Source organism: Dipodomys merriami, unplaced genomic scaffold, assembly GCF_024711535.1.
Source record: "Dipodomys merriami isolate MVZ:Mamm:240054 unplaced genomic scaffold, mDipMer1.0.p SCAF_2, whole genome shotgun sequence".
Classification (NCBI taxonomy): domain Eukaryota; kingdom Metazoa; phylum Chordata; class Mammalia; order Rodentia; family Heteromyidae; genus Dipodomys; species Dipodomys merriami.
In genome coordinates, this window is record NW_027203381.1 from 40,792,900 (window position 1) to 40,818,820 (window position 25,921).

Here is a 25,921-nt window from a genome sequence, read left to right on the forward strand (position 1 = left end):
CACTGAGCCACCTTCCCAGCCCAATTATGAGAAATGTATTGGAAAACAAAGTTATTACATATAATTTATTTAACTTAAATTCCAGAGATCATAAATTTTTTTCCTGTTTATCCTTTTTTATTATTTAAAAAGTGGAAAGTAATATTTTCATTGATAAATATTATTTGGTCCTTAGGTAGTTCTTTTGCAGAAAGTTGAGCCCATAATTTTCAAATGATGATAGGACTGTATCAACCAAAGAGGTTCACACAGTTTCAATAACAGCAGCAATTTCCTTGAACTGTCTGTAAAAATTCTTTTTTTTTTTTTTCGTTTTGGTTCTGGTTGTGGGGCCTGAACTCTGGCCTGTGCACTGTTCCTCAGCTCTTCAGCTCAAGGTGAGTGCTCTACCACTTGAGCCACAGCGCCACTTCCGGACTTTTTTTTTTCTGCTTATGTGGTGCTGAGGAATCGAACCCAGGGCCTCAAGTATGCAAGGCAAGCGCTCTACCACTGAGCCACCTTCCCAGCCCTGTCTGTAAAAATTCTGAAACTGAGGAATTGTCATTTCAAAGGACTTGTTCTTTACTTGGCCATTGATTTGCCACTTTTAGCATTACTGCAGCATAAGGATACTTAAGTGATCTATAGCTGTCCAAGCTCACAGCCATACCGAGTTTCCACTGAAAATCCATAAGCTGGCTGGTAACTTCGGACTTAGCATCTAGCACCGGCTCTCTGCCCCCAGACTCCTCCATGGCAAAGGGCACGGCGCCCCCGCCGTGGTCTCAGACTGACACACCCCACCGCCAGCACTTCCAGATCATAAATTTTTAATAATGAAATGTTTTGTTGCCATTTTGTATTTATATAATTATGCAGATATTTAAATAATTTATTCAATGCCAGCAATTGGTGATTTTAGAGGTAAACCACTGCTCTACCAGTAGGTATCTGTAGTTCCACTGTTTGCGTAGGAGGTTGATCTTGTCTCCTCTGTGTAGAGTAATTGTTAGATGGATCTAAATTTGTGAAATACTTTTTATTAAAAATGAGGGAAAATTTTCAGTTTTCTAAATTATTTATAATTGTTCTTATTTCCATGAGAAGGATATTAAAAAGCTTAATATCATCAATCTTCTTAATAAGTTGCAGGTTCAGCTCCCAAACAGCACAGTATACCTGATAACCAGACCTCTAAGAACAGTGATAACAGGTAAGGTATTAGTTTAATTTAGGTGCAAATTTGAAAACTTTACGCTTAAAAGTATTAGTCTAGGGCTTTTTCCCCCCAAAAAGTTATACTAGTAACTGTCAATTTACTCACAGATTCTTTTATTGTATATATTTTTTCTGTGCCTATATATTTAGTAGCTTAAAAAAATTGTACTAAAGACACTTTTTCAACCTTCCTACTTTATTCTTTCAAATTCTGCATTTCATTTAATTGTGTAAATACTCCTTGGTTTATTTAATTGCTGTCTACTGTGTGGACATTTTGGTGTCTTAGTTAATTTCTATTTATTTATAGTGGGCCTATATCTTTGTTCAGTTGTGTTAACTTTATGTCTAGGATAAATTCATAGCTGTAGGACTTATTTGACATTGCCTAATTTTTTTCCAAAATATTCTGGTTTATACTGACAGCAACAGTATTTGAGAATGTTTTTCTTCACACTTGAGAAAATACTGTTTGTTATCAATATGTAAGGTTTTTTTTGTTTTTGTTTTTCTTTATTTGGTGCCAGTCCAGGGGCTTGAACTCAAGGCCTGGGCACTGCCCCTAAGCTTTTTTGCTCAAGGCTAATGCTCTACTACTTGAGTCATAACTCTATTTCTGGCTTTTTGCTAGTTATTAGGGGGCAAAAGTCTAATGGAATTTCCTGCCCTGGCTGGTTTTCAAACCGTGATCCTTAGATCTCAGCCTCCTGAGTAGCAGAATTACAGATGAATTACCAATCAAACACTGGTGCTCACAGAGTGTTTTATAGTAAATGGAAAAGCCCTTTTAAAAAAAGAATCTTAGGTCTGGGAAGGTGGTTCAGTGGTAGAGCGCTTGCCTTGCTTGCATGAGGCTCTGGGTTCAATTCCTCAGCACCACATAAGCAAAAAGAAAGAAGCTGGAAGTGGCGCTGTGGCTCAAGTGGCACTAGCCTTGAGCTGAAGAGCTGAGGGACAGCGCCCAGGCCCAGAGTTCAGGCCCCACGACTGGACTCCCCCCCCCCCCAAAAAAAAAAAAAAGAATCTTAGAATTAAGTAAATCTCCCTCCCTCCCTTCTTCCCTCCCTTCCTTCCCTCTCTTCCCTTCCTTCCCTTCCTGTCCTGTACAAACTGCACTGACTTAAACCATGTTCTCTGTGCATGGCTCACAATTGTAATTGCAGTTACTTGGGATAGGGAGATTTGGAGGAATCTGTTTGAGGCCAGCCCGGATAAAAAGATTGTGAGACTCTATCTGAGCAAAAAAGCTGAATGTGTGTCTGTCATCCAAGCTACTCAGATGGATTCTAATCCAGGCTGACCTGGGCATAAGTCATGGGAGACTACTTGTAAAATAAAAGCAATAAGAGATGGAGATGGGGGCTGGGAAGATGGCTCAGTGGTAGAGCACTTGCCTTGCATGCCTGAGGCCCTGGGTTCAATTCCTCAGCACCACATAAGCAAAAAGAAAAAAAGCCGGAAGTGGCGCTGTGACTCAAGTGGTAGAGCGCTAGCCTTGAGCTGAAGAGCTGAGGGACAGCGCCCAGGCCCAGAGTTCAGGCCCCACGACTGGACAAAAAAAAAAAAAAAAAGAGATGGAGATGGGCCTCAACTGGTAGATTACTTTCCTAGCAAGCATGAAATTCAGTTCAAATTCCATAAAATGTGAAGACCCATATCAGGTGCTGGAATTCGTTTGTTGAAAGTCAGTTTTCTTTTCCTCTTAAAGAAATATAATTGACACATAAGAAAACACATTAATGGGGAGGTTAGTATGTCTTTTATTACATCAGTTCAGAGAAATATCTTTCACCTCAGACATTTCATTATTTTTTTGTGTTTGAGACATTGAAAATCCTCTGCTAGAAATTTCAGACTATACATTTGTTAACCATAGTTGCTCTGAGTGTTAGGAGATATTAGGAGTCTTTCTTTCTTTTCTTTTTTTTTTTTTTTTGTTGGTTGCGGGGCCTGAACTCTGGGCCTGGGTACTGTTCCTCTGCTCTTCAGCTAGCTCAAGGCTAGCACTCTACTTCTTGAGCCACAGCGCCACTTCCAGCATTTTCTGCGTATGTGGTGCTGAGGAATCAAACCCAGGGCCTCATGCATGCAAGGCAAGCACTGTACCACTGAGCCACCTCCCCAGGCCTAGGGGTTTTTCTTTCTAGCTTCTTGTAACCACTGTCCTAACCTTTACTTCAGTGAGATCAGCTTTTTAGCTTCCACATATAAATGAGATTATATAATATTTGGCATTTGGTGCCTGACATAGTTTACTTAATGTAATGCAGATTCATCCATGTTTTTATGTATGTCAGGGTTTCATTCTTTATTATGACTGGATTATACCCAACTGTGTACATACCACGTTTCTTTTTTTTATGGACTCTATATCTTGGCTTATTTTCTTGATTTTTTTTGGGAGGGGGGGCAGGGGTTGTGGGGTTTGAACTCTGGGCCTGGGCGCTATCCCTCAGCTCTTCAGCTCAAGGTGAGTGCTCTACCACTTGAGCCACAGCTAATGTGATCCTTAGATCTCAGGCTCCTGAGTAGCTAGGATTACAGGTGTGAGCCACTGATGCCTGGCTTTTCTTAATCTTTATAGTTTCTTTTTTTAAGGTGCTGGGCATTGAACCTAGGGCCTGCTGGATGTGCTCTGCCACTTAGATACATCCCCAACCTCTCCTCTAGACCATTTTTTTGTGTGTGTGCTATTGGGGTTTGAACTAAGGGCCTCACAGCTGCCAAGCTTCTAGTCCTATAGTTTTATATGCCAGGACCGGGGCTTGGGTGTTGTCCCCTTAGTGTTTTTGCTCAAGCCTAGCATTCTACCACTTGAACCATAGCTCCATTTTGACTTTTTAATGTTAATTCAAACTAAGAGTCTCATGGACTTTCCTGCCTGCACTGACTTTGGACTGTGATCCTCAGATCTCAGCCTCCTGAGTAGCTACGATTATAGGCATGAGCCACCAGTGGGTAATTTTGGAGATAGAGTCTAGAAAACTTTTCTGCTTAGAATGACCTTATAACTTAATCTGCCAAATCTCAGCTAGGATTATAGGTGTGAGCTACTTGTACCTGATACCCTTAGATTTTTGAAAGCTTATTGTTTTCCCTTTGAAGTTGAAATATTTCATGATTGTTTAGTATTTTTTGAGTCATTTAAGAGACTCTTTTTTTTTTTTTTTTTTGTCGGTCATGGGACTTGAACTCTGGGCCTGGGCGCTGTCCCTCAGCTCTTCAGGCGAGCGCTCTACCACTTGAGCTACAGCGCCACTTCCGGTTTTCTGGTGGTTTATTGGAGATAGGAGTCTCACGATCCTCAGATCTCAGCCTCCTGAGTAGCTAGGATTACAGGCGTGAGCCACCAGCGCCCGGCTTGAGTCATTTAAAATAATTCAGATTTATAATTTTCCATAAGCATTTTGTTCTGTTTTTCAAGAGAGATACCACCAAATCATTCTTGGCCTAAATGTAATTCCCATTTGGAGATAACAATTCCAAAGGACTTGAAACTAAAGGAAGCAGAGAAAGCTGATGAAAAACAGTTGATCATAGTAAGTATGCAATTTGACCTTGTTGGTAAAATGTTAATGTATCTTACTTATTCATGGTACTAGTAAATATATTCCTTTTATGCAAAAGTCCTTTTTTTCACAGGCTTACAATATAGAAAATATTCCTGGTATTGTTACAATTTCTTCTCCCCTAAATAAATAGATAATTTTGTAAAATAACTCAGGTTCCTCCTAGTTTTATTTATAATAAATTCTGATATTTTACATCTGATAATGTCTTAGGTTATTTGATCATTACTTTCATAGTTGTTGCTGTTTTTTTTTTTTTTTTTTTTTTTTTGGGTCCAGTTGTGGGCCTGAACTCTGGGCCTGGGCGCTGTCCCTCAGCTCTTCAGCTCAAGGTTAGTGCTCTACCACTTGAGCCACAGTGCCACTTCCAGCTTCTTTCTTTTTACTTATGTGGTGCTGAGGAATGAAACCCAGGGCCTCATGCATGCAAGGCAAGCGCTCTACCACTGAACCACCTTCCCAGCCCCATAGTTGTTTTAAATATTGAAATAACATGGAACTTCAATACATGAATTGATTTTAAATCTACTGTAGTTTTATAATTGTATAAGGAGAATAGGTTAACAATTTGAAATAGAGATATTTTGGTGGCAGGATGTTAAAAAGGGAAATATTTGATTAAAAACATAATTTGAGTTGCGCATTCATGGCTTACACCTTTAATGCTAGCTACTCAGAAGGCTGAGATCAGAGGATCACAGTTTAAAGCCACACTGCCAGAAATGTCTTTGAGACTTAATTTTCCATTAACTAGCGAAAAGGCTGGTCTGGAGGTTTGGTTCAGGTGGTAGAGTATCAGTTGTGAGATAGTAAGCAAGCAAGCAAGAAAGGATTGTGAGGCCCTTAGTTCAAACTACAGTACTAGCATCAAAACAACCCCCAAAACACCATACTTTGAAGGACTAGCCTCCCAAGTGCAAGATCCCTAGTTCAAATCCCAGTACTGCCAAAAAACAAAAATAAAAAAACTTAAACTTGAGGTCTTTTAACTCTTATTTCCTGAATGGGAAGCTGGAAGTGTTTCTTTTTTTCCCCTATTTAACCTGTTATACTTAAAGACTAATTTAAATATTGGACATGATATGGCTCATGCTGTAATGCCAGCTACTCAAGAGGTAGACATAAGAAAGCTTTAGAGTTGAGGCCAACCTGGGCAAAAAGTTAGTGAGATCTAGCAAAAAAGCTGAATATTGTGGTGTTTGGCTGTCATCATGATGTATAAACCTGAATCTTAGGAGGTGCATATAGGATAATCTTGATCCAGGCTAGTTCAGGCAAGAAAAAAAAAGTGAAATCTTATCTGAAAAATAAGGCATAAAGGGCTTGCCTATGGTTTACAAATCCCAGAACTAACAAACAAAAACAGGAACAAATAATAGAAGTCAATAAAATATGAAGAGATCCAAAATAATAGGTCATTTAGTGTAGTTCCAGTCAAACATAAAGGATTTTTTTTGAGATTGGATCCTGGATTATGCTTTAATATCAGGGGATAACTTTTCAATGATTGTTTAGAAAAGTATAATGAAAATAAAATTTGTTTTAGTAATGTTTTTGTTGTCAAATCAGTGTGGTAGGCAGTCTAATATGGTAGTCACATAGCTACTGAACACTTGAAATGTGGTTTGTCACAGTGAGATATTGTAACTAAAATAAATAAATAAAATAGTGCATTTCAAGGAATAGTATAAAATGTAAACTATCTCACTGAGTTTTCAAAATATTTTGAACACAATTGGAATGTTTTTATTAAATAAAATGTCAATTTTACATTTATTAGCATAGCTAAAATTTAGAATTTTTAAATTAACATTTGTGCAAGGTGCCAGTGGCTCATGCCTTTAATCTCAGCTACTCAGGAGGCTGAGATCTGAAGATCACAATTTGAAACAAGCCAGAGTAGTAAATTTCATGAGACTTTATACCTCTAGTGAACAACCAAAAAGCCAGAAGTAGAGCTTTGGCTTAGCCTTGAGTGAAAAAGCTAAGGGATAGTGCCAAGGCCTTAAGTTCAACCCCTAGCACTAGTACAAAGGCATACAAAATAAAAATAAAATAATTACATTGTGATAAAGAGAAGTAATTTTTACTACTCCCCCCCCACCCCCACTGTGTATTTATCTGCCAGTCTATCTCTTTCTCTCTTTGAGTACTAAGGGTTTTATCTCAGGATCTGTTGCTCACCAGGCAGTTGCTTTATCACTTGAGCCACTTCTTCAGCCCTATATGTATTGGTTATTTTTGAGATAGGGCCTCACATTATTCCTGGGCTGACTTGGACTGTGATCTTCATAGTTGTCTTATCCCTACTCCTGTATCTGGGGATGACAGGAATATACCATTTCACACTCACATTGATCCAGATGGAGTTTCATTAATACCCCCTCCCCCCAAAGCTGGCCTCAAACCTCTGTTTAACCCCTTCCAAGTAGCTAGGATTATAAGCTGGAGCCACTATTACTGGCTGTTTACCTATTTTGAGGCAGGATCTCACTGTGTAGCCTAGGTTGGCCTCAACTTACAATCTTGTACTATTTCCTGAATGCTGAGATACAGGGGTATGTCACCACACCAGCAAAGAGGCTTAAATTTTAAAAAAGAGTCTACAAGCCACTATTTCCTCTAGGTTCTGGTATAATTATTGACAGGATGAAAAATAATAGTATTCTTTTTAGATTATTTGCTGTTTGGAGCTTTTGGACTAAGTGTGTAATGTTAAAGATAATTTCTCAGTTTTTAAGTTGGATGCTGTGATAGGAGTGATTAGGTTACTAAAATGGAAACATTTACTAGAATCGTACACTTCAGACAACATCTTGATGTTTCTAGTCAACATTAAATCACTCATAGATTTAGCAGTTCTCATGCAGTGTTCATTTTGTAGCTGGGAATCTTATGTTCATGAGTAACGGGGAAAGATTAAAAACTTACTTGTTTTTATAAATAGGATGCAGGACAAAAAAGATTTGGAGCAGTTTCCTGTAATGTTTGTGGAATGCTTTACACAGCTTCAAATCCTGAAGATGAAACCCAACATCTGCTTTTCCACAACCAGTTTATAAGTGCTGTAAAATATGTGGTAAGTGGAATTCTTGAATTCTAAGTGTAAAGTTCAGATGATTAGGTCAGAATCTTAATGAGATGAATTGCCAAATTTAAGTCACTAAATTTTATTTTTACGGAACAGTAATAAATACAAACCATATGTAGTACTGGCTTACTTTTTTAAAAAAGCCAAATGTTGAAAACAGCGAATATATTCTTACTAGTTGATATGGTGGGATTTTTAATTTAAATTATATTCTCCTAAAATAGTTATTATACTATTTCTTTGTAATTATATTCAGGTTGAATAATTTCCTACAATTTTTTTTTAGATTTTAATGAAATCATTGATGAAGATTTAATTTGTGTAACCTTGTGCAACTTTGGGGCTTGGAGTTTTTTTTTTTAATCTTCTTTGAACTCACAAGAATTTGTCTTTGTAATATTAAAAGAAAAAAACTGGAGTATCTAAAAGGAATCCCACAAAGTTAATATGGGTTTTATTTAATATATTTTAGCATGAAATGTATTTTAATGTAAATTCATTTGAGGCATATGAGTATAATTAATACTCATTTCTGGAAATAGCAAAATTATTTTTAGCAGTTTTGAACCATTTCAGATATCTTGTGAAAATAGTAATTTAATATAATTGCTGTTTACCCATATCTGAAATGGAACCTGTTTTTTATTCTATACATGTTACCTTCAGTACTCTACACTCAAATTAATAAGACCTCCAGGATATCTGAACTGAGATCACCAATTCATTTCATATAGGCTTGTATGTAGGCACCAGATATTGCATTATTTTAAAGTCTTCATTGCCCTCAGTTAAATTCATATTCTTAGCTTTGGCTGACTGATAATGTATGCATTCATTCACCTAATTACTCCTACCTAGAGTAGGTGAGGTTTGTTATTTTGTTTTTTTCTTTTTTGGTTTGGTTTCCTTGGTCATTTTTGTATTCCTTTTTTTACCTTTCCACACACTGTCTCTGTTACTGCTTCACTAAATGAAATACAATGTATGTGATGTAGACCATTTATAGGTAGATAATGATTTATCATTGGAAATTTTACTCTTTCATTTTGGCTATGTTAGGATCTTTACATCTGGAAAAGACAAATGATCTTATCAGGTAGTTAAATTATAGAAGACTTATTATACTTTTATATGTGAACTGGCAGAAGTCATTTCTGTCCAATTTACATAATTTACGTATAGTGATTTAGTTTCCTAAAATTAAACATGTTATGTTTAAAAGACAGGAAAATTCTTAATTTCTGAAGGGGAACTGTAAAGAAATCAGTTAGAAAATAACTTATTTTGATTTTTTAGAACCAAAAGTTGATTTATGGAGCAAGGAATCGTCACCACCACCTCTAAACAAATTCTGAATCTCTTAAAATGCTAAAAGCACTTTAGTAATCTAGGAAAGATTGCCTCTTGTTCCAGGCAACTATCCTCACATGCTGTAGGTGGGACAGAGCCTAGGTTATTTTATTTATTTTGAAATAAGCTTGTGAGAAGGAAGTGAGTTTAGGAGTTGGTTATCTTTTGCATTTTCAACTGTAGGTATATGTAGTCTGAGCTAAGCCTACTCCAAAATCATGTAAATGCATTCTTTTATAGTGCAGAGTGGATAAAAGTGTAACTGACTTGATGGTCTGTTGTGATTGTGGCTCCAGATTTAAATAATTAGTTAGATAGATTATAGTGAACCTCAAGTAGACATTAAGCACTTGTGCTTGACAGAACATCTAACATTTAGTGCCAATTCTATCCGTTGTGTTTAATTCTTGGTGAAAAGTACACAAAAAGAAGACACTTGATGTTATAGTTTAATTCACTCAGAAATGGATGATAAAATTTTACTCTATTTAGAGCTACTTAAAAATAACAACAAATTGCCTGGTGCCAGTGACTCATGCCTGTATTCCTAGTTACTTAGGGAAGCTGAGATCAAAGGATCACAGTTTGAAGCCAGCCAGATCAGGAAAGTCTATGAAACTCTTGTCTCCAATTAACCTCCAAAAATCCAGAAGTGGAATGGAACTCAAGTGGTAGGGCACTAGCCTTGAGTGGGAAAACTAAGGGTCCCTAGTTCATGCCCTGAGTTCAAGCCCTAGAACTGGCACAAAATAAAAATAAAACATTCCCCCTCCTCCCCCAGTCTTGGGGCTTGAACTCAAGGCTTGAGCACTGTTCCTGAGCTTCTTTTTGCTCAAGGCTAACACTCTACCATTTGAGCCACAGTGCCACTTTTTTTTTTTTTCTGTTTATGTGATACTGAGGAATCAAACCCAAGGCTTCATGCATTCGAGGCAAGCACTGTACCACTAAGCCACATTCCCATACCTAAATAAAACATTCTTTAAAAAGTTAAGTATTGTTTCCTTAGGTACCTTGGGTAAAAAGTTTCTCTAGATCAAGGACAATAGAAATGCTAATGTCCTATTTTCAAAGTTTAGTATTGATATTATATAATCACTGTAGAAATTGATGCTCATAGAACCTATTTTTGGTTGATTGAAGTAGTCCCTTACATCTTTGTTTGTCTTGGGTAGGGAGAGTAGGTAGATAATTTTTCTGTTCCTTTGTTTTACCCCATTTGCCTTATTAATACCAGTTGGGGAATGAATTTTATCTGACTTACTAGAAACCGAGTAGAAAGAAGTCTCTTAGTGGCAGAGGGGAAGCCTAGACTGGTTTAGACAGAATAGCTGCTTTCCTATGTGAACCAAGTGCAGGTTGTTAAATTTGTGACAAGTAGGAAGAATTCCTTCTTGTCTTTAGGTAAGGAATTATCAGGAATGATTAGAAACTAGAGCTGTATTATTGCAGAGAAATTATCTCAGGACTGTTTGATAGAACCTTACTTTCAATCTTAAGAACAAATTCATACAGAAATGAACAGTTAGTAATAAAAGTTAAAATAACTATTAAGGCATTGAATAAACATTAAATATTTATTCAAATTAGAAACTTTCACTGCAGTTTAGAAGTGACCAGAAGAGCACTTGTCAAAGCAGAAGAGGGATTTGTTCTTCTTAGTGGACAAGAATTCTTAAAAATGAACATAGGTCATCTGGTTGATAACATACTATAACTAAAACATGAGAAAACCTACCATCTTTGTGGAAAGTAATGAGTAGATCTTTTCAACTGAAATTGATCATTTTTGTGGGTAGTAAGAATACAGTCAGATTGTAATATTTTGATTTTGAATGTTGAGGAAGACTATTTTTTCTGTTTTTGTGGGTGTTGAGTTTTGAGCATTGAGTTATAAATTGAAATACTTGGGCAACACGTAGGGAGAGAATATTTCTCTTCCTACATTTATACGCATGTCCCTACACATTTTATTAATTTATATTACATGGGTAAAGTGCATGTCATACGGAAAATTATTTTGGCATTGGTCATGTGGAGGAGAAAATGGACCACATGAAAAACTTTGAAGATTTGTTATATCTCTGATTGATTATGGAACTATCTTTTTTTTTTTTTTTTTGGTCGGTCATGAGGCCAACTCTGGGCTGGGCGCTGTCCCTCAGCTCTTCAGCTCAAGGCTAGTGCTCTACCACTTGAGCCACAGCATCATTTCTGGCTTTTTCTGTTTATGTGGGGCTGAGGAATTGAAGCCAAGACCTCATGCATGGAGGCAAGCACTCTACCACTGAGCCACCTTCCCAGCCCTAATTATGGAACGATCTTATGCACTGTGGTAGGCACTAAGCCAAGTGAAATTAGAAATACTGTTCCTAAATCTCTCTTTCCAGTCCTCAATAGCTGCACATTAGGAGGGCATACTGTATTCGACAGTGTAGACATAAAATGCCTGTCTCATCACAGGAGTTCTCTTGGACAGTGCTGCTCCTGAGAGTTACAATTATATATGACTTAATTTATGGAAGGCATGATCCAGTTACTCTTAAATTTCATTTATTTAAAATGGGACTATGAATTTATATCAGTATACTTTGTGTTCATTCCTTTTGAAAATGATTAGGAAAAAGTGGCAAGATGTTAGGGAAAAGAGGAGTGAATAGTAGAGCACAAGTAGAGATTTTAACATCTTAGGAATGGGAAAGGAATCTGAAATTGGGCTTAATCTTTCAATAAAGATTACCAGACTTTTTGTATCTCATGCTTCCCTGTTTCTTTTCTTTGCACCTGTCCTTTTTTTCAATTAAAAAAACTTTCATTATACTTTACAGTCTTAGAAAATTTTTTATATATATATATATATATATATATATATATATATATATATATATATATATATATATATATATATGAAGCAACCCTTCCCAATATATATTTTTAGCAAAAGGAATTTTGCTGTGAAATAGGGGGATCATTTGGTAGAGAGAAAAATGCCTTCAGTTTGAATGTTATATGGACAATTTTTTTTTTTATTTTTTGGAAGTGTTCACAAATTTGGCTGGAGCGGGGAGAAGTGACTTGTCAAATGATAAATAGAAAATTTTCAACCTGTTCTACCTGAATTTTTCCCTGTATCAGAAATGGTACCCACTTTCTACTTATTTCTTTAAACTGAAAACTTCAGAGTGATCTTCAGCTTTTTTAAAACTGAATTCCTTACTACAACCATTAGAAAATCTCATTTTCTAGTACCAATCCCAAGTCCTTCTACTAATGTCATTTGTGCTGCTGCCACTCTAAAGCATTCCTTGTGCCATGCTTTACTGATTGACCTTCAAACATCCATTTGATGTTTCTCTGTGGTGTATACACAGTGATCTTTTAAAAATTGTAAGCTACTCAGGAGCCTGAGGTCTGAGAATTGAGGTTCAGAGCCAGCCCAGGCAGGAAAGTCTGTAAGACTCTTACCTCCAGTTAACCACCAGAAAAACAGAAGTGGTGCTGTGCCTCAAGTGGCAGAGTGCTTGACTTGAGCTGAAGATCTCAGGCACAGCGCCCAGTCCCACAATTCAAGCCTCACTACTGACAAAAAAAAGAAAAATTGTATATCAAACCAGGTGCCCATGGCTCACGCGTGTAATCCTAGCTACTCAGGTTGAAATCTGAGGATCGAAGTTCAAAGCCAGCCTGGGCAGGAAAGTTCCTGTGAGACTCATCATTAATTAACCACTCGAAAACCAGAAGTGGCGCTGTGGCTCAAGTAGTAGAGTGTTAGCCTTGAGCTGAAGAGCTCAGGGAGCTGAAGAGCTCAGGGACAGCGCCCAGACCCAGGGTTCAAGCCCCACAACCAACCAAAAAAATTGTAAATCATATTTTGTAAATTTCTCTAGTGAAAATTCTTACCATGACCAGACTAGAATTTCAAACTACAGGCCTTAAGATTTTACGAACATCTATTTTTCTAGTATCTCCTAACATTCTTTGTCTTTACTTACTGCAATCCACTAATAGACCTTTGTGTCCCTAAAACACTTTAGGCACATCACATTCTAACACACACACACACACACACACACACACACACACACACACACACACACACACACACACACACACACACACACACACACACACACACACACACACACACACACACACACACACACACACACACACACACACACACACACACACACACACACACACACACACACACACACACACACACACACACACACACACCCCCTCTCTTAAAACTCAAAGTATAAAAGTTAACAACTTGTGCTGGTAGTGTGGCTCAAGTGGTGGAGCATTTGCCTAGCATGTACAAAATCCAGAGTTCAACCCTCAGCATCTCCAAGAATAAACAACAACAAAAAACCTGACTTAATAATGGGCATAACCCAGACAGTTTCCTTCAGACAGATGAATGGTAAATAAACATGTAAAAAATGATCCAAGCCAGGTGTAGTGGTACATACCTCTACTCCTTCAGACCTGAGGCAGGAGATTTCAAGTTTGAAGCTAACCTTGGATAGATGTTAAAATCTTGTCTCAAGCTAGGCACCAGTGTTCATGCCCATAATCCTAGGCCAGTATCTGAGGATCACGGTTCAAAGTCAGCTGGGGTAGGAAAGTCTGAGAGACTCTTACCTCCAATTAACCACCATAAAGCTGGAAGAAGAGCTGTGGCTTGAGTGGTAGAGTGCTAGCTTGAGCAAAACAATCTCAGGGACAGTGCCTAGGCTTAGAGTTCAAGCCACTAAAACAAACAACACTAACAAAAATTCAAAGCTGGGCATTGGTGACTCACACCTATAATCCTAGCTACTCAAGAGGTTACAAAGCCAAAAGTAGAGCTGTGGTTAAAATTGTAGAGTACCGGGGCTGGGAAGGTGGCTCAGTGGTAGAGCGTTTGCCTTGCATGCCTGAGGCCCTGGGTTCGATTCCTCAGCACCACATAAGCAAAAAGAAAAAAGCCAGAAGTGGCGCTGTGCCTGAAGTGGTAGAGCACTAGCCTTGAGCTGAAGAGCTGAGGGACAGCGCCCAGGCCCAGAGTTCAGGCCCACGACTGGACCCCCCCTTCCCCCCCCCAAAAAAAAAGAGGTTACTCAAGAACCAGCCCAGGCAGGAAAGTCTCTGAGACTTTGCTGTGGGCACTTAGGGACAGTAGTCAGGCCCTGAGTTTTAAGTTCCAGGACAGGTACACACACACAAACATAAGTAAATCAGGAGATTTTTACAGGCTTTGCCAACAATAGAATATTTTAAAAATTTTTGCTGCTTTTTTGGGGGTGTGGGAGTGGGTCATGGGGCTTGAACTCTGAACCTGGGTGCTATGACTGCTCAAGGGTTAAAACTATACCACTTGAGCCACTTGGTTTATTGGAGATAAGAGTTTCATGGACTTGCCTGTCTGGGCTGGCTTTGTACCAATCCTCAGATATCAGCCTCCTGAGTAACTAGGATTACAGGCATGAGCCACCAGTGCCCGACTTTGCTGCCTTTTTTTTTTTGCTAGTCCTGGAGCTTGAACTTGGCCTGGGCACTGTCCTTGAGCCTCTCTGTGCTCAAGGCTAGCGCTCTACCACTTGAGCCACAGCACCACTTCTGTCCTTTTCTGTTTATGTGATACTGAGGAATCAAACCCAGGGCTTCATGCATGCTAGGCAAGCACTCTACCACTAAGCCACATTCCCAGCCCTTTGCTGCTTTTTTTTTTTTTTTTTTAATTTTTTTATTGTAAAGATACTATACAGAGGGTAATGAGTACACTTCCTCTTGAACATTGTTACCCCCTCCATTGTCCTTTGCTGCTTTTTTAAAAAAATTGTTTGGGATCAAACTCAGGGCTTCAAGTATGATAGGCAAGTACTCCTAGTCACAGTCTCTGTTGCTTTCAAATCATTGGGAGTTGATATAATTAATCATTCTAGGGCAGGAAACCAATTGTGCATATTTGCTATAAGTTAGGCAAAACAAAATTAATGCAATTCAAATTTTAATTCAGTGTGGGAACAAGTTGCCTAGATTTGCATACAGAATACTTGATTGAATTTAGATCGTAAAAGTCATTCATTCTTCACTTAAAAAATAATTTAGTGTGGATTTTCTTTTTTAAATTAACTTACATTAATTATACACGGAGATTTTCATTGTTACATTTCCACATACATTTACAGTGTATTTCAGTCTCACAAGCCTGAGCCACCAGGTACCCATGTTTTTGTGGGGTTTTTTTTGTGTGTGTGTGCTAGTTCTTTTTGCTCAAAGCCAGCCCTCTTAGCACTTGAGTCACAGTGCTACTTCCAGCTTTTTCTGTTTATGTGGTATGGAGGAAATGAACCCAGTGCTTCATGCATGCTAGGCAAGCACTCTACCACTGAGACACCTTTCCTAGCCCCTTTTGTTTGTGGGTTTAAAAAAATATATTATTGTTATTTTGCCAGTCCTGGGGCTTGAACTCAGGGCCTGAGCACTGTCCCTGAGTTTTTTTTTTTTTTTCTCAAGGCTAACACTCTACCACTTCAGCCATAGCACTACTTGGCTTTTTCTGTTTATGTGGTATGAAGGAATCGAACCCAGGGCTTCGTGCATGCTAGGCAAGCACTCTACCACCAAGCCACATTTCTCAGACTCCCCTCCCCGCCCCCCCAGACTAGTCTTGAATGCATAATCCTGGTTTTTCCTGTGAGAACTACATTATAGGCTTGCACTACTCCACTTTTTTTTTTTCAGTCACTTGACAATATCTTCAGTAAAGCAGAAATTTAAAATTTTAATCAAGTCCAGCTTTGCTAACTCTCTTGTGGATTGTGCCTTTGTTGTTGTTGTTGTTTTGGTGCCAATACTAGGGCATGAACTCTAGGCCTAGCCACTGTCCCTTGGCTTTTTGGCTCAAGGCTAGCATCTACTACTTGAGCCAGAGTTCCACTTTTGGTTTTTGGGTGGCTAATTGGAGTAAGAATATTACGAACATTCCTGCCTGGGCTGGCTTTGAACGGTAATCTTCAGGTCCCAGCATTCTGAGTAGCTAGGATTGGCAGGTGTAGCCACCAGCACCCTACTGTAATTGTTTTTTTTCTTTCAGTGAATTTTTTTTCTTTTAGGACTGATTTCAGGGTCTTGCACTTGCTAGGCAAGTGCTCTTCCATTGAGCTAAATCCCCACTCAAACCTTGTAATCATTTTTTAAATTTGTGTAGATATCCAATTCTAGCACCTTTCTTCACTGCTCCTATGACAAATTTCAATTGACTGTGTGAATCTATTTCAGGGCTCTCTGTTCTGTGTTAGTCACTTATTTAAAAAATACCATTTACTCTCTTGTACTGTAACTTTATGTAGTTTATTTTTGATGAAGTGTTTATTTATTGTTTTCTACTGGTACTGGGGCTTGAAGTTGGCACCTTGAATTCTTCCTTAGCTTTTCAGCTCAAAGCTAGAGCTTTACCACTTGAGCTAGGTCTCCATGTAATGACTTTTTTTTTTTCTGTCGTAGGGCTTGAACTCTGGGTCTGGGTACTGTCCCTGAGCTCTTCAGCTCAAGGCAAGTGTTCTACCACTTGAGCCACAGCGCCACTTCTGGTTTTCTGGTGGTTTGTTGGAGTCTCATGGACTTTTCTGCCCAGGCTGGCTTTGAACTGCGATCCTCAGATCTCAGTCTCCTGAGTAGCTAGGATTACAGGCATGAGCCACCAGGGCCCACCAATGTGGGGGGGGGGGGTCTGGTTGTGGGCCTGAACTCTGGGCCTGGGCGCTGTCCCTTACTTAGCTCTTCAGCTCAAGGCTAGCACTCTACCACTTGAGCCACAGCGCCACTTCCGGCTTTTTTTCTGCTTATGTGGTACTGAGGAATCGAACCCAGGGCCTCATGCATGCAAGGCAAGCGCTCTCCCACTGAGCCACCTTCCCAGCCCCATATATATATATTTTAAACCTAGATTCCACATGAGATGTTTGCCTTTTTGAGTCTGGCTTATTGCATCTAATAGTCTTTACAGTTCCATCTATTTGCCTCCAAATGATATAAAAAATTTTTTTCCCCCAGGATTGGGCTTTGAACTTAGGAGGATGTACTTGTTAGACCAATACTGTATCACTTGAGCCCTGTCCCCTCTCAGCTCATTTTTGCTTGTAGTTATTTTCAGCTAGGGTCTTATGTTTGGGTGAGGTGCTAGCCTCTGACCCCAACCCACCAACCCACAAAACTGGAACCACAGGATCCTTCTAACTTTTTGCTCAGACTAGCTTCAAACAGCAGTCCTCTCAGTCTCTACCTCCTGATTACAGGTGTGAGTAACCATGTCCATTTCTGTTCTTATTTATGGTTGAAAATAATCCATTATGTATTTGTGTTTGTATGTATCCTTTATAGTATGTCAGTTCTCTTGTTTTCTCCTGTAGATGATTTGTTGGCTATCTGTGTCTTTTCCCCCTCTATAAACTTCAGAGTTTATTGGTAACCACAAAATAACTTAATGGGAGTTAGGTTAGGATTGTTTGGGATTAGATTCAGGAAGAATTCTTCTCATGACAGTAGTTGTGAAGCTTTTTTTTTTTTTTTTTTTTTTTTTGTCGGTCCTGGAGCTTGAACTCAGGGCCTGGGTGCTGTCCCTGAGCTTCTTTTTCCCAAGGCTAGCGCTCTACCACTTGAGCCACAGTGCCACTTGGTTTTTTCTGTTTATATGGTACTGAGGAATTGAACCCAGGGCCTCATGCATGCGAGTTGAGCACTCTTATCACTGAGCCACCTTCCCAGCCCTTGTGAAGCTTTGTATGTGGTTTTTGTAAGCTTTTGTTGTACATTAGACAATGTATGGAGGAACCGTAGAGACTGAAGTAGATAACTTCTCCATCTTTATCCAAAGAGCTCTCTTTCGTTTTTCTTTTTTTAAAAAAACAAAAAATTTTAGTAATTGTACACAGGAGATGTCATTCAACAAAGCAGTTTATAAGTACAGTGCATCTTGATTTTCAACATTCAACATTCTTTTTTTTTTTTTTTTTTTTGTCGGTCGTGGGGCTTGAACTCAGGGCCTGGGCGCTGTCCCTCAGCTCTTCAGCTCAAGGCGAGCGCTCTACCACTTGAGCTACAGCGCCACTTCCGGTTTTCTGGTGGTTTATTGGAGATAGGAGTCTCACGGTCTCTCCTGCCCGGGCTGGCTTTGAACCGCGATCCTCAGATCTCAGCCTCCTGAGTAGCTAGGATTACAGGCGTGAGCCACCGGCGCCCGGCAACATTCAACATTCTTAGCCATCCTTCCCACCCTCCTCTTCCCTCACTTTCTTAATTTTGTAGGATATACATTGAATTTTGAGTGCATTATCCCCTTCTGTTCATTTATGTACCCCTTCCTTGGACCCCATCCTACCCTGTTTTTTCTTTTTCTTTTTGTTTGGTTTTTTGTTTGTTTGGTTTTTTTTTGGGGGGGGGGTCCGGTCATGGGGCCTGAACTCTGGGCCTGGGCGCTGTCCCTCAGTTCTTCAGCTCAAGGCTAGCGCTCTACCACTTGAGCCACAGCGCCACTTCTGCCTTTTTTCTTTTTGCTTATGTGGTGCTGAGGAATTGAACCCAGGGCCTCAGGCATACAAGGCAAGCGCTCTACCACTGAGCCAACTTCCCAGCCCCCTCTTTTTCTTTTTATCAGTTCACTATGATGAGGAGTGATCTCTTAGATCTAATTGACAATCAAGTAGGGTCAGGTCAGAGTTGGGTTGAAACTTTACTTTTTAGTTCCCTCCTGCTTTTAAATTTCATGAGGTTGGCTCTCTCTTGCAGAGATTAGGGATCAAAGCTACATAAGACATAGAGTACTCTATCCTTTCCAGCCTCACTCAGTAGATGTCTCATGGAAGAAATTTACTCTGGAAGTCTTCTGAATTTTAGTCTGCCATGCCAGCCTCTTAAAATTTTGGCTGATTTTTTCCTTCTCTTCTACCTGTTAGAACCTTGCTTCAATCATGAGAATTTCTGGTCAGCTAAATAGATTTGCTAACTAAGTTCCTACAGACTTTGAGGTGAATGGCATCAAATAAAATATTTCTAATATACTGGGAAATGGTTGTTACCAAGAAAAATGCTAAACTAGAAATATGAATACTGAGATATTCAGTATGTGATCATGATAAAAGAATCATTTTTCCTTTTTGATTTTTCATTAGTATTTTTTATGAAACAAACATGATAGGTTCACATGTTTTAATTATCATTGATAGAAGTGCACTTACTTAGCTGATAGAATGGGGAGAAATGAGTAAGTTAATACCCAATACTAACACTTTAAAAAAATTGATTAAAGTTTGAATTCATCATAATATCCACTTAACAGTGGCTTAAGTCATGCATTTCTTTTCTTTTCTTTTTTTTTTGGGGGGGGGTGTCCAGTCGTGGGGCCTGAACTCTGGGCCTGGGCGCTGTCCCTCAGCTCTTAGGCTCAAGGCTAGCACTCTACCACTTGAGCCACAGCACCACTTCCGGCTTTTTTATTTTTGCTTATGTGGTGCTGAGGAATTGAACCCAGGGCTTCAGGCATGCAAGGCAAGCGTTCTACCACTGAGCCAACTTCCCAGTCCCTGCATTTATTTTCTTAAAACACCTGGAATTAAGTGTTGTCATGAGTGTTGGCTATTTCTTATTCAGCAAATTGACTTTTCTGTTTCACATTTGCAATAGCATGTTCCTAGGAGTTTGGTAGTGCTGATATCATATTCAGATATCTTTCTATAGATAGATCTTTACCAGTTATCAGTGAAAAAAACCCTTTTTCTGGAAACTCCCTTGAAAAAAATTTCTTTTGTCTCATTGTCTAGAACTGGTCTGGCAACCATCCTTGGCTACTAGAGGATCTAGGAAAGCAAGAGTCTGGCAGAAAGAAATAGGATAATCATGACTGGTTTATGCCAGTGGTTCTCAAGATGGGGAAATGGGGTATTTGTTGTATACTCTGCTTAGAGGCTTCTGAAAATGTGTAGAGAACTATTTACATGTAGTGAGTTTTAGCCAAGAGTGCTAAACTTCTGCAATGCATGTGACAATTCCAAAGAAGATAGATGTCCAGCTCAATTGTCAGATAATTCACAGATAATTGTTGGGAACATATAAATTACCCAAACAAAATGCAGAGAAAGGAGAGAAAATGACTGTGGCATAGGCAAAGAATAATGTCTTCTCATATTCATTATATTGGTTAAATATTATAACTTAAAGCCTTTAACATGTAAATGTATATTAAATATAGTAAATATGGAAAGCCTATTTAAATATCAATCTCCTAGGCTTTATTTTTCTCATGTAAATAACATCCATAATCATCCCATGTGATTTACTTTAAAAAATACAAGAGCTTAGATAAGAGCAATCTAAGAGTCTGTATACAAAATTGATCTTATTAATCCTATAATCCTAGCTACTTGAGAGGTAGAGATCTGGAAGATTGCCTTTTGAGACCATTGCTAGCATAAAGGTTAGGGGACTCCATCTCAACCAATGGTTGAATACAGTGTAATACATTCCCATCATTCCAGCTTATAGGGGAAGCAAAAATAGTATTTTAATCCAAGCTGGGATGGGCATAAAGTGAGATCCTGTCTCAAAATAACCAGTGCAAAAAGGGCTAGTGGAGTGGCTCAAGTGATAGATCAAATTCACACCTCAGTACTGCCCTGTCCCCCAAAATGTCCCCCCAAAAAAGTATGATTAGAAAAACTGATATTATAGTTTCACTTACATATGTTCTTATTACTTGCTTTTCCCAGAATTATCTTTGATTCCTTTTGATTTTTCCCAAATATTATGGTCCTCCACATTATGACTCTTAAATGAATATTCTTCAACAACTGTTTTTTTTTAATCTCTCTTTTCTAAGCCAAATTGAACTGATCACTGTCTTGCACATGGCTTATAATATTCTGCTTCTCTTTTAGTTCACAGCATTCCTACCACCAGGAACGCCTTCCCATAGTCATCTGTACCTTTCAAGCCCTGGGAAATACTGCCTCTTCTGTGAACCTTTTTTTGATTTCTTTCTAATCCCAGTAAGAGTTTTCTTTTCTTAAAACCATTGTAACACTTTGCTTATATTATTTTGCATTTTCCTGTGATCTCTGCTTGAATTTGACAACTCTTTCACCACTTCAGCCCTGCCTGGGTGCTGGGGTTTGAATCCAGGTCCTTGTACATATTGGGTATGCACTCTATCATTGAGCTAAATCCTCAGCTGATAACCGATTTTTTTAAGAATTTGCTATGTATAATGACAAGAATTCAGAAACAGAGAAATATAAAAGCTTAGTTTGAATAAAAGGAGATTTCCTTTCAAGCATATAGCACATATTTTACTTTATATTATATACATTTGTGTACCCCTTCATTATGTTTTGTAATATTCTTCAAGTAAGGGCATAATAGAAAAGAATGTGAGCACTGGTCATGATAATATATACCTGTAATCCCAGTACGCAGAGACAGAGGCATGTAGGCTATGTAGGAAGATCTTGACTCAAAACAAAAAAACAAAAAAATATGAGCTTAAACTAGAAGATGTAGATTTTTAGTGAGTCACTTACCATAGTCCATAGTACATTATTGATCTTTTTCACTATTGTCTTTTTTTCAATCTGTAAAAAAAGAAAGTAATATAGAATAATTTTTATAGCTTTTTTATTCTTTTTTTTTTTTTTATAAATATGGGTGTATAGGGAAATTTTTACTTATTTGAATTTTCCTAAAACTAATAGGTATGGTTTCCTGAATTACATCGTTTGGGAGTGACTCAATGTCACAATAAAGAATGCCATAGCTTTCCATAGCAGCTTAAAGTCAGTCTAGTGAATTTGAGTGCAGAATGGGGGGTGGGGGCAGTTCTCAGGTCTGAGCATCTTGTGGTATGGGCACTGGGCTTTGTAATCTTGGGGATCTTCTGGCTAGCAAGGATGCGTATTTCAGAGAGACCCCTAATAGGCAGTGTGGTGAACAGCCAATAGTGTTTAAAGATAATTATATCTCCTATGAAGAGTTTTTTGTTGAAACAGTATAAATGTTCAACTGGAAACTGTGCTTCCAGGCACCTGCAGAAAGTCTCATGAGAGGTGCCGCTGTGAAGGGACTAGCTTCTCATAGACCAACCTGCTTCCCTAGCCAGTCCCTAGCCACATTAAACAGAAACACATGGGTTGGGGACATTGGAGGAAAAGCCTGAGAAAGGAGTTTTTTTTTGGTTTTGTTTTTTGTTTTTTTTTCATTTGGAGGTAGTGGCATGGCAGTGAAGGGCTCGGGTGAATGTTGGTGCTCTGCACTCAGATGCTAGCTGGTCTCACTTGAAGTTGTGAGTGTGGCTTGTACATGGGGGAGTAGTAAGTCCGTTGCCTAGAGCTACTCACTTAGATGAGACACATCTGATTTGTTTCTAAAGTGCTCCAAATCATATGATTTCTTTTTTTGTTGTTGTTGGTCATAGGGCTTGAACTCTGGGCTTGGGCGCTGTCCTTGTACTCTTCAGCTCAAGGTGAGCGCTCTACCACTTGAGCCACAGTGCCACTTCTGGCTTTTTAGTGCTTTTATTGGAGATAAGAGTCTCATGGACTTTCCTACACGGGCTGGCTTTGAACCACATCCTCAGATCTCAGCCTCCTGAGTAGCTAGGATTACAGGTGTGAGCCACTGGCGCCCGGCAAATCATATGATTTCTGTAACTTCAGGTGATAATTATAGTAGACAGAAGAATGTATCAACTTAAATATTCTAGGTCCTTCAGATCTTGATAGTCTTAGTTTTAGTGACAAAAAAAATTTTGCTAGGAAATAGTTGAATTCAAATCTAGACAAATATGTTTTATATCTTCATCTTTTTGGTATTTTAATATATCTAGTTATCTGCCTTTTTTGGGGGGGGGGCGTAGTTTATGGGAAGTAAGAGTCTCATGGACCTTTGTGTAGGCTGTCTTTGAACTGCAATCCTCAGATCTCAGCCTTCTAAGTAGCTATATTTACAGCCCATATCTACTGGCGCCCAGCTGATTGGCTGTTTTTTTATTTTATTTTATTTTTTTTATTGTGAACATACTGTACAGAGGGGTTACAATTACATGGGCAAGATAATGAGTACATTTCTTATCAAGTATTGCAGCCTCCTCCTTTGTTTACCCTTCACATCCCTTCCCAGCCTCTCCCCGTCCCGCTGGCTGTTTTCTTGTGGTTATAAAGCCACTAGATTGGTCCAACCATATATGGTTCAGGTGAGGACTACAGAGGGCAGGGCACCAGCTTGATGACTGCCAAGATCTAGACTAGAAGCTGAGCAACTCCAGTATGCTAGGAACTGCCAGTTCCACTTGGGTACCACTATTCCACACACAAGAGTAGTAGTGTTCTATCCATACCCTGCTCCCCACAAGCCTAGTATCAACCTCATTTATTTTTATTTTATTTTTTTCTGGCGGTACAGGGTTGGGGCTCAAGGCCTTGTACCTGCTGGATAAGTGCTCTGTCACATGAGAAATGCTCTGGCACTAACTTCATGTATTTATTTTTTAAAATCTTTTTTGTGTGCCAATCCTAGGCCTTGAACTCAGCTGGGGTACTGTCCCTGAGATTTTTCCCTCAAGTCTAGCACTTGACCCATACCTCCACTTCCAGCTTTTTGGTGATTAATTGAAGATAGGTGTCTCAATAGACTTCCTGCCTGGACTGGCTTCAAACTATGATCCTTGGACCTCAACCTCTTGAGTACCTAGGATTACAGGTATGAGCCATTGCTGCTCAGCTACTTTATTTTAACCCAAACATTTATTAACTGCTTATTATGATTCAGGACTGTTTGTGCTTTTTTTTTTTTTTTCTCTAAACATGATTGGTATTTTAAAAGTACAGTTGGGTGATGGTGGCTCAAGCCTATAGCTACTCAAAGAGTCTGAGATCTGAGAATTGGTTTAGAGCCAGCATATAGACAAATCCAAGAGAATCTTATCTCCAAACAACCAAAAAAAAAAAAAAAAAAGCCAAGAGTGGATGTGTGGCTCAGATGGTAGAGTTCCAACCTTGAGAGCAAGGGGTGAGAACATGAGGCCCTGAGTTCAAGCCTCAGTACTGGCAAAATACATACATACAAACATGCATGCATGCATACACATCAACTTGTCAGGTTTACTGGCTCTTGCTACAATTGCAGCTGTTTAGGAGTTGGAGACAAAAAGATTGTTGTTTGAGGTGAGCTTGGGAAAAAAGTTAGTGAGACCCTATCAACTAACAAGCTACAGGTGCTGATATATGCCTGTCATTCCAGAAACACAGGAGATGTAAATAGATCAGTCTCAGCTGACCTTGAACAAAAATTGTGAGATTCTATCTGAACAATAGAAAAAAAGGACTAGAGTGTTGGCTCAGGTGGTAGAGTATCTGCCTTCTAAGCATGAGACTTTAAGTTAAAACTCTAACACTGCTTCTCCCCAAAGAGAAAGATACAGCCTTTCCCTTATGTAAATTTACACATCTGTGTGTGTGTGTGTGTGTGTGTGTGTGTGTGTGTATGTATGTATGTATGTATGTATATGTTTATGTGTATTTTATTTCAATGTTTCTCTGTGTAGCCTAGTCTGGCCTTCCAATTTGAAATCTTCTTCCCTTAGCTTCTTGATTTGTAGAATCACAGGCCTGTACCAGTTGGCCTGGCTGGGTAAATTATTTAATGTGGCAAGTGTCAGCGGTAATATTTGAGGATATGTAAAATATATATGAGTTTAAGGAAAAAGGTGTATAACAGATTGGAAAAAATAGTTTTATATCTGAATAGAGTCAGAAAGGAAGGTATAGAGAAAAAGATATCAGGCCAAAGTTACAAACAGTATGAAAGGTTAGGAAAATAGAAGTATTTAATTATGATTTGTAAATATGTTCTGGGAGACCAGGCCATGAGTCATCTTTTGAAGTCTCAAAGTATCTAAGATATAAAAGCACATAAGACCCAGGGGAAGTAGCAACCATCTATAGTCCCAGAAATCCCAAGTCTCTTTGGGAAGATAGAGAATTGAGGTCCAGCCTGGCATATATAGTGAGTTCAGTGACAGTCTGGGTTACATGTGAGATCCTGTCTCAAAACAACAAGAAAATGATTTAGTCCTGTTGGAAACATTTATTGAGTAAATGTTACATTAGGCACTTCGTTCTACATTTGGTAGCATTTTCTTTTTTAGTTTCTCCACAAACTTTTATTGTAGTTATTTTCTTGCAGGTAGGAACAAGGGTTTAAAGAAGCTTAGTAATTTTTAGCTCAATGCAGTATAGCTAATAAGTAGAACTTTGGTTTCTTTGGATTACTTTGACATCCTCTTCATCATTTTGTTATAGTATGTAGATCAATTGTTTCCATATATAGTATGTGGTCGGTGCATTATTTCCTGAATTAACTGAACTCTCATGCATTTTTTAAAATGTCTAATCATAGCATCTAAGACTTCTATAGCACTTTAAACTTCAATATGGTCACATTGACTGGATTCACATCTTTATCAGTATTGTTAATACAAGATTATTTTTACTAAAAAATGTCTATAGAATATTTAACTCAGGGCTTTGAGCTTTCTAGCTAGGCAAGCACTTTACCTCTGAATCCATGCTTCCAGCTCCAAAACATCTAAAAATCTTTTGCTAGGGGGGCTGGGAACGTGGCTCAATGGTAGAGCACTTACTCTGGGTTCGATTCCTCAGCACCACATAAGCAA

General features: G+C 38.7%; 1 protein-coding gene across 3 annotated transcripts in view; it reads left to right on the top strand.

Moving 5' to 3' along the window:
• Window positions 1-25,921, top strand: part of Esco1 (establishment of sister chromatid cohesion N-acetyltransferase 1) — a 52,380-nt gene that overhangs the window by 10,071 nt on the left and 16,388 nt on the right. For 2 of the 3 annotated variants that reach the window (XR_011373504.1, XM_070029457.1), the window contains exons 3-5: window positions 1,129-1,195; window positions 4,625-4,739; window positions 7,717-7,848. Coding sequence is in view for 2 of the 3 variants with exons in the window: in XM_070029457.1 (XP_069885558.1) it covers window positions 1,129-1,195; window positions 4,625-4,739; window positions 7,717-7,848 (314 nt within the window). In the remaining variant the exon portion in view is untranslated. The remainder of the gene's footprint in view (window positions 1-1,128; window positions 1,196-4,624; window positions 4,740-7,716; window positions 7,849-25,921) is intronic. The other variant, XM_070029458.1, reaches the window with a different exon arrangement.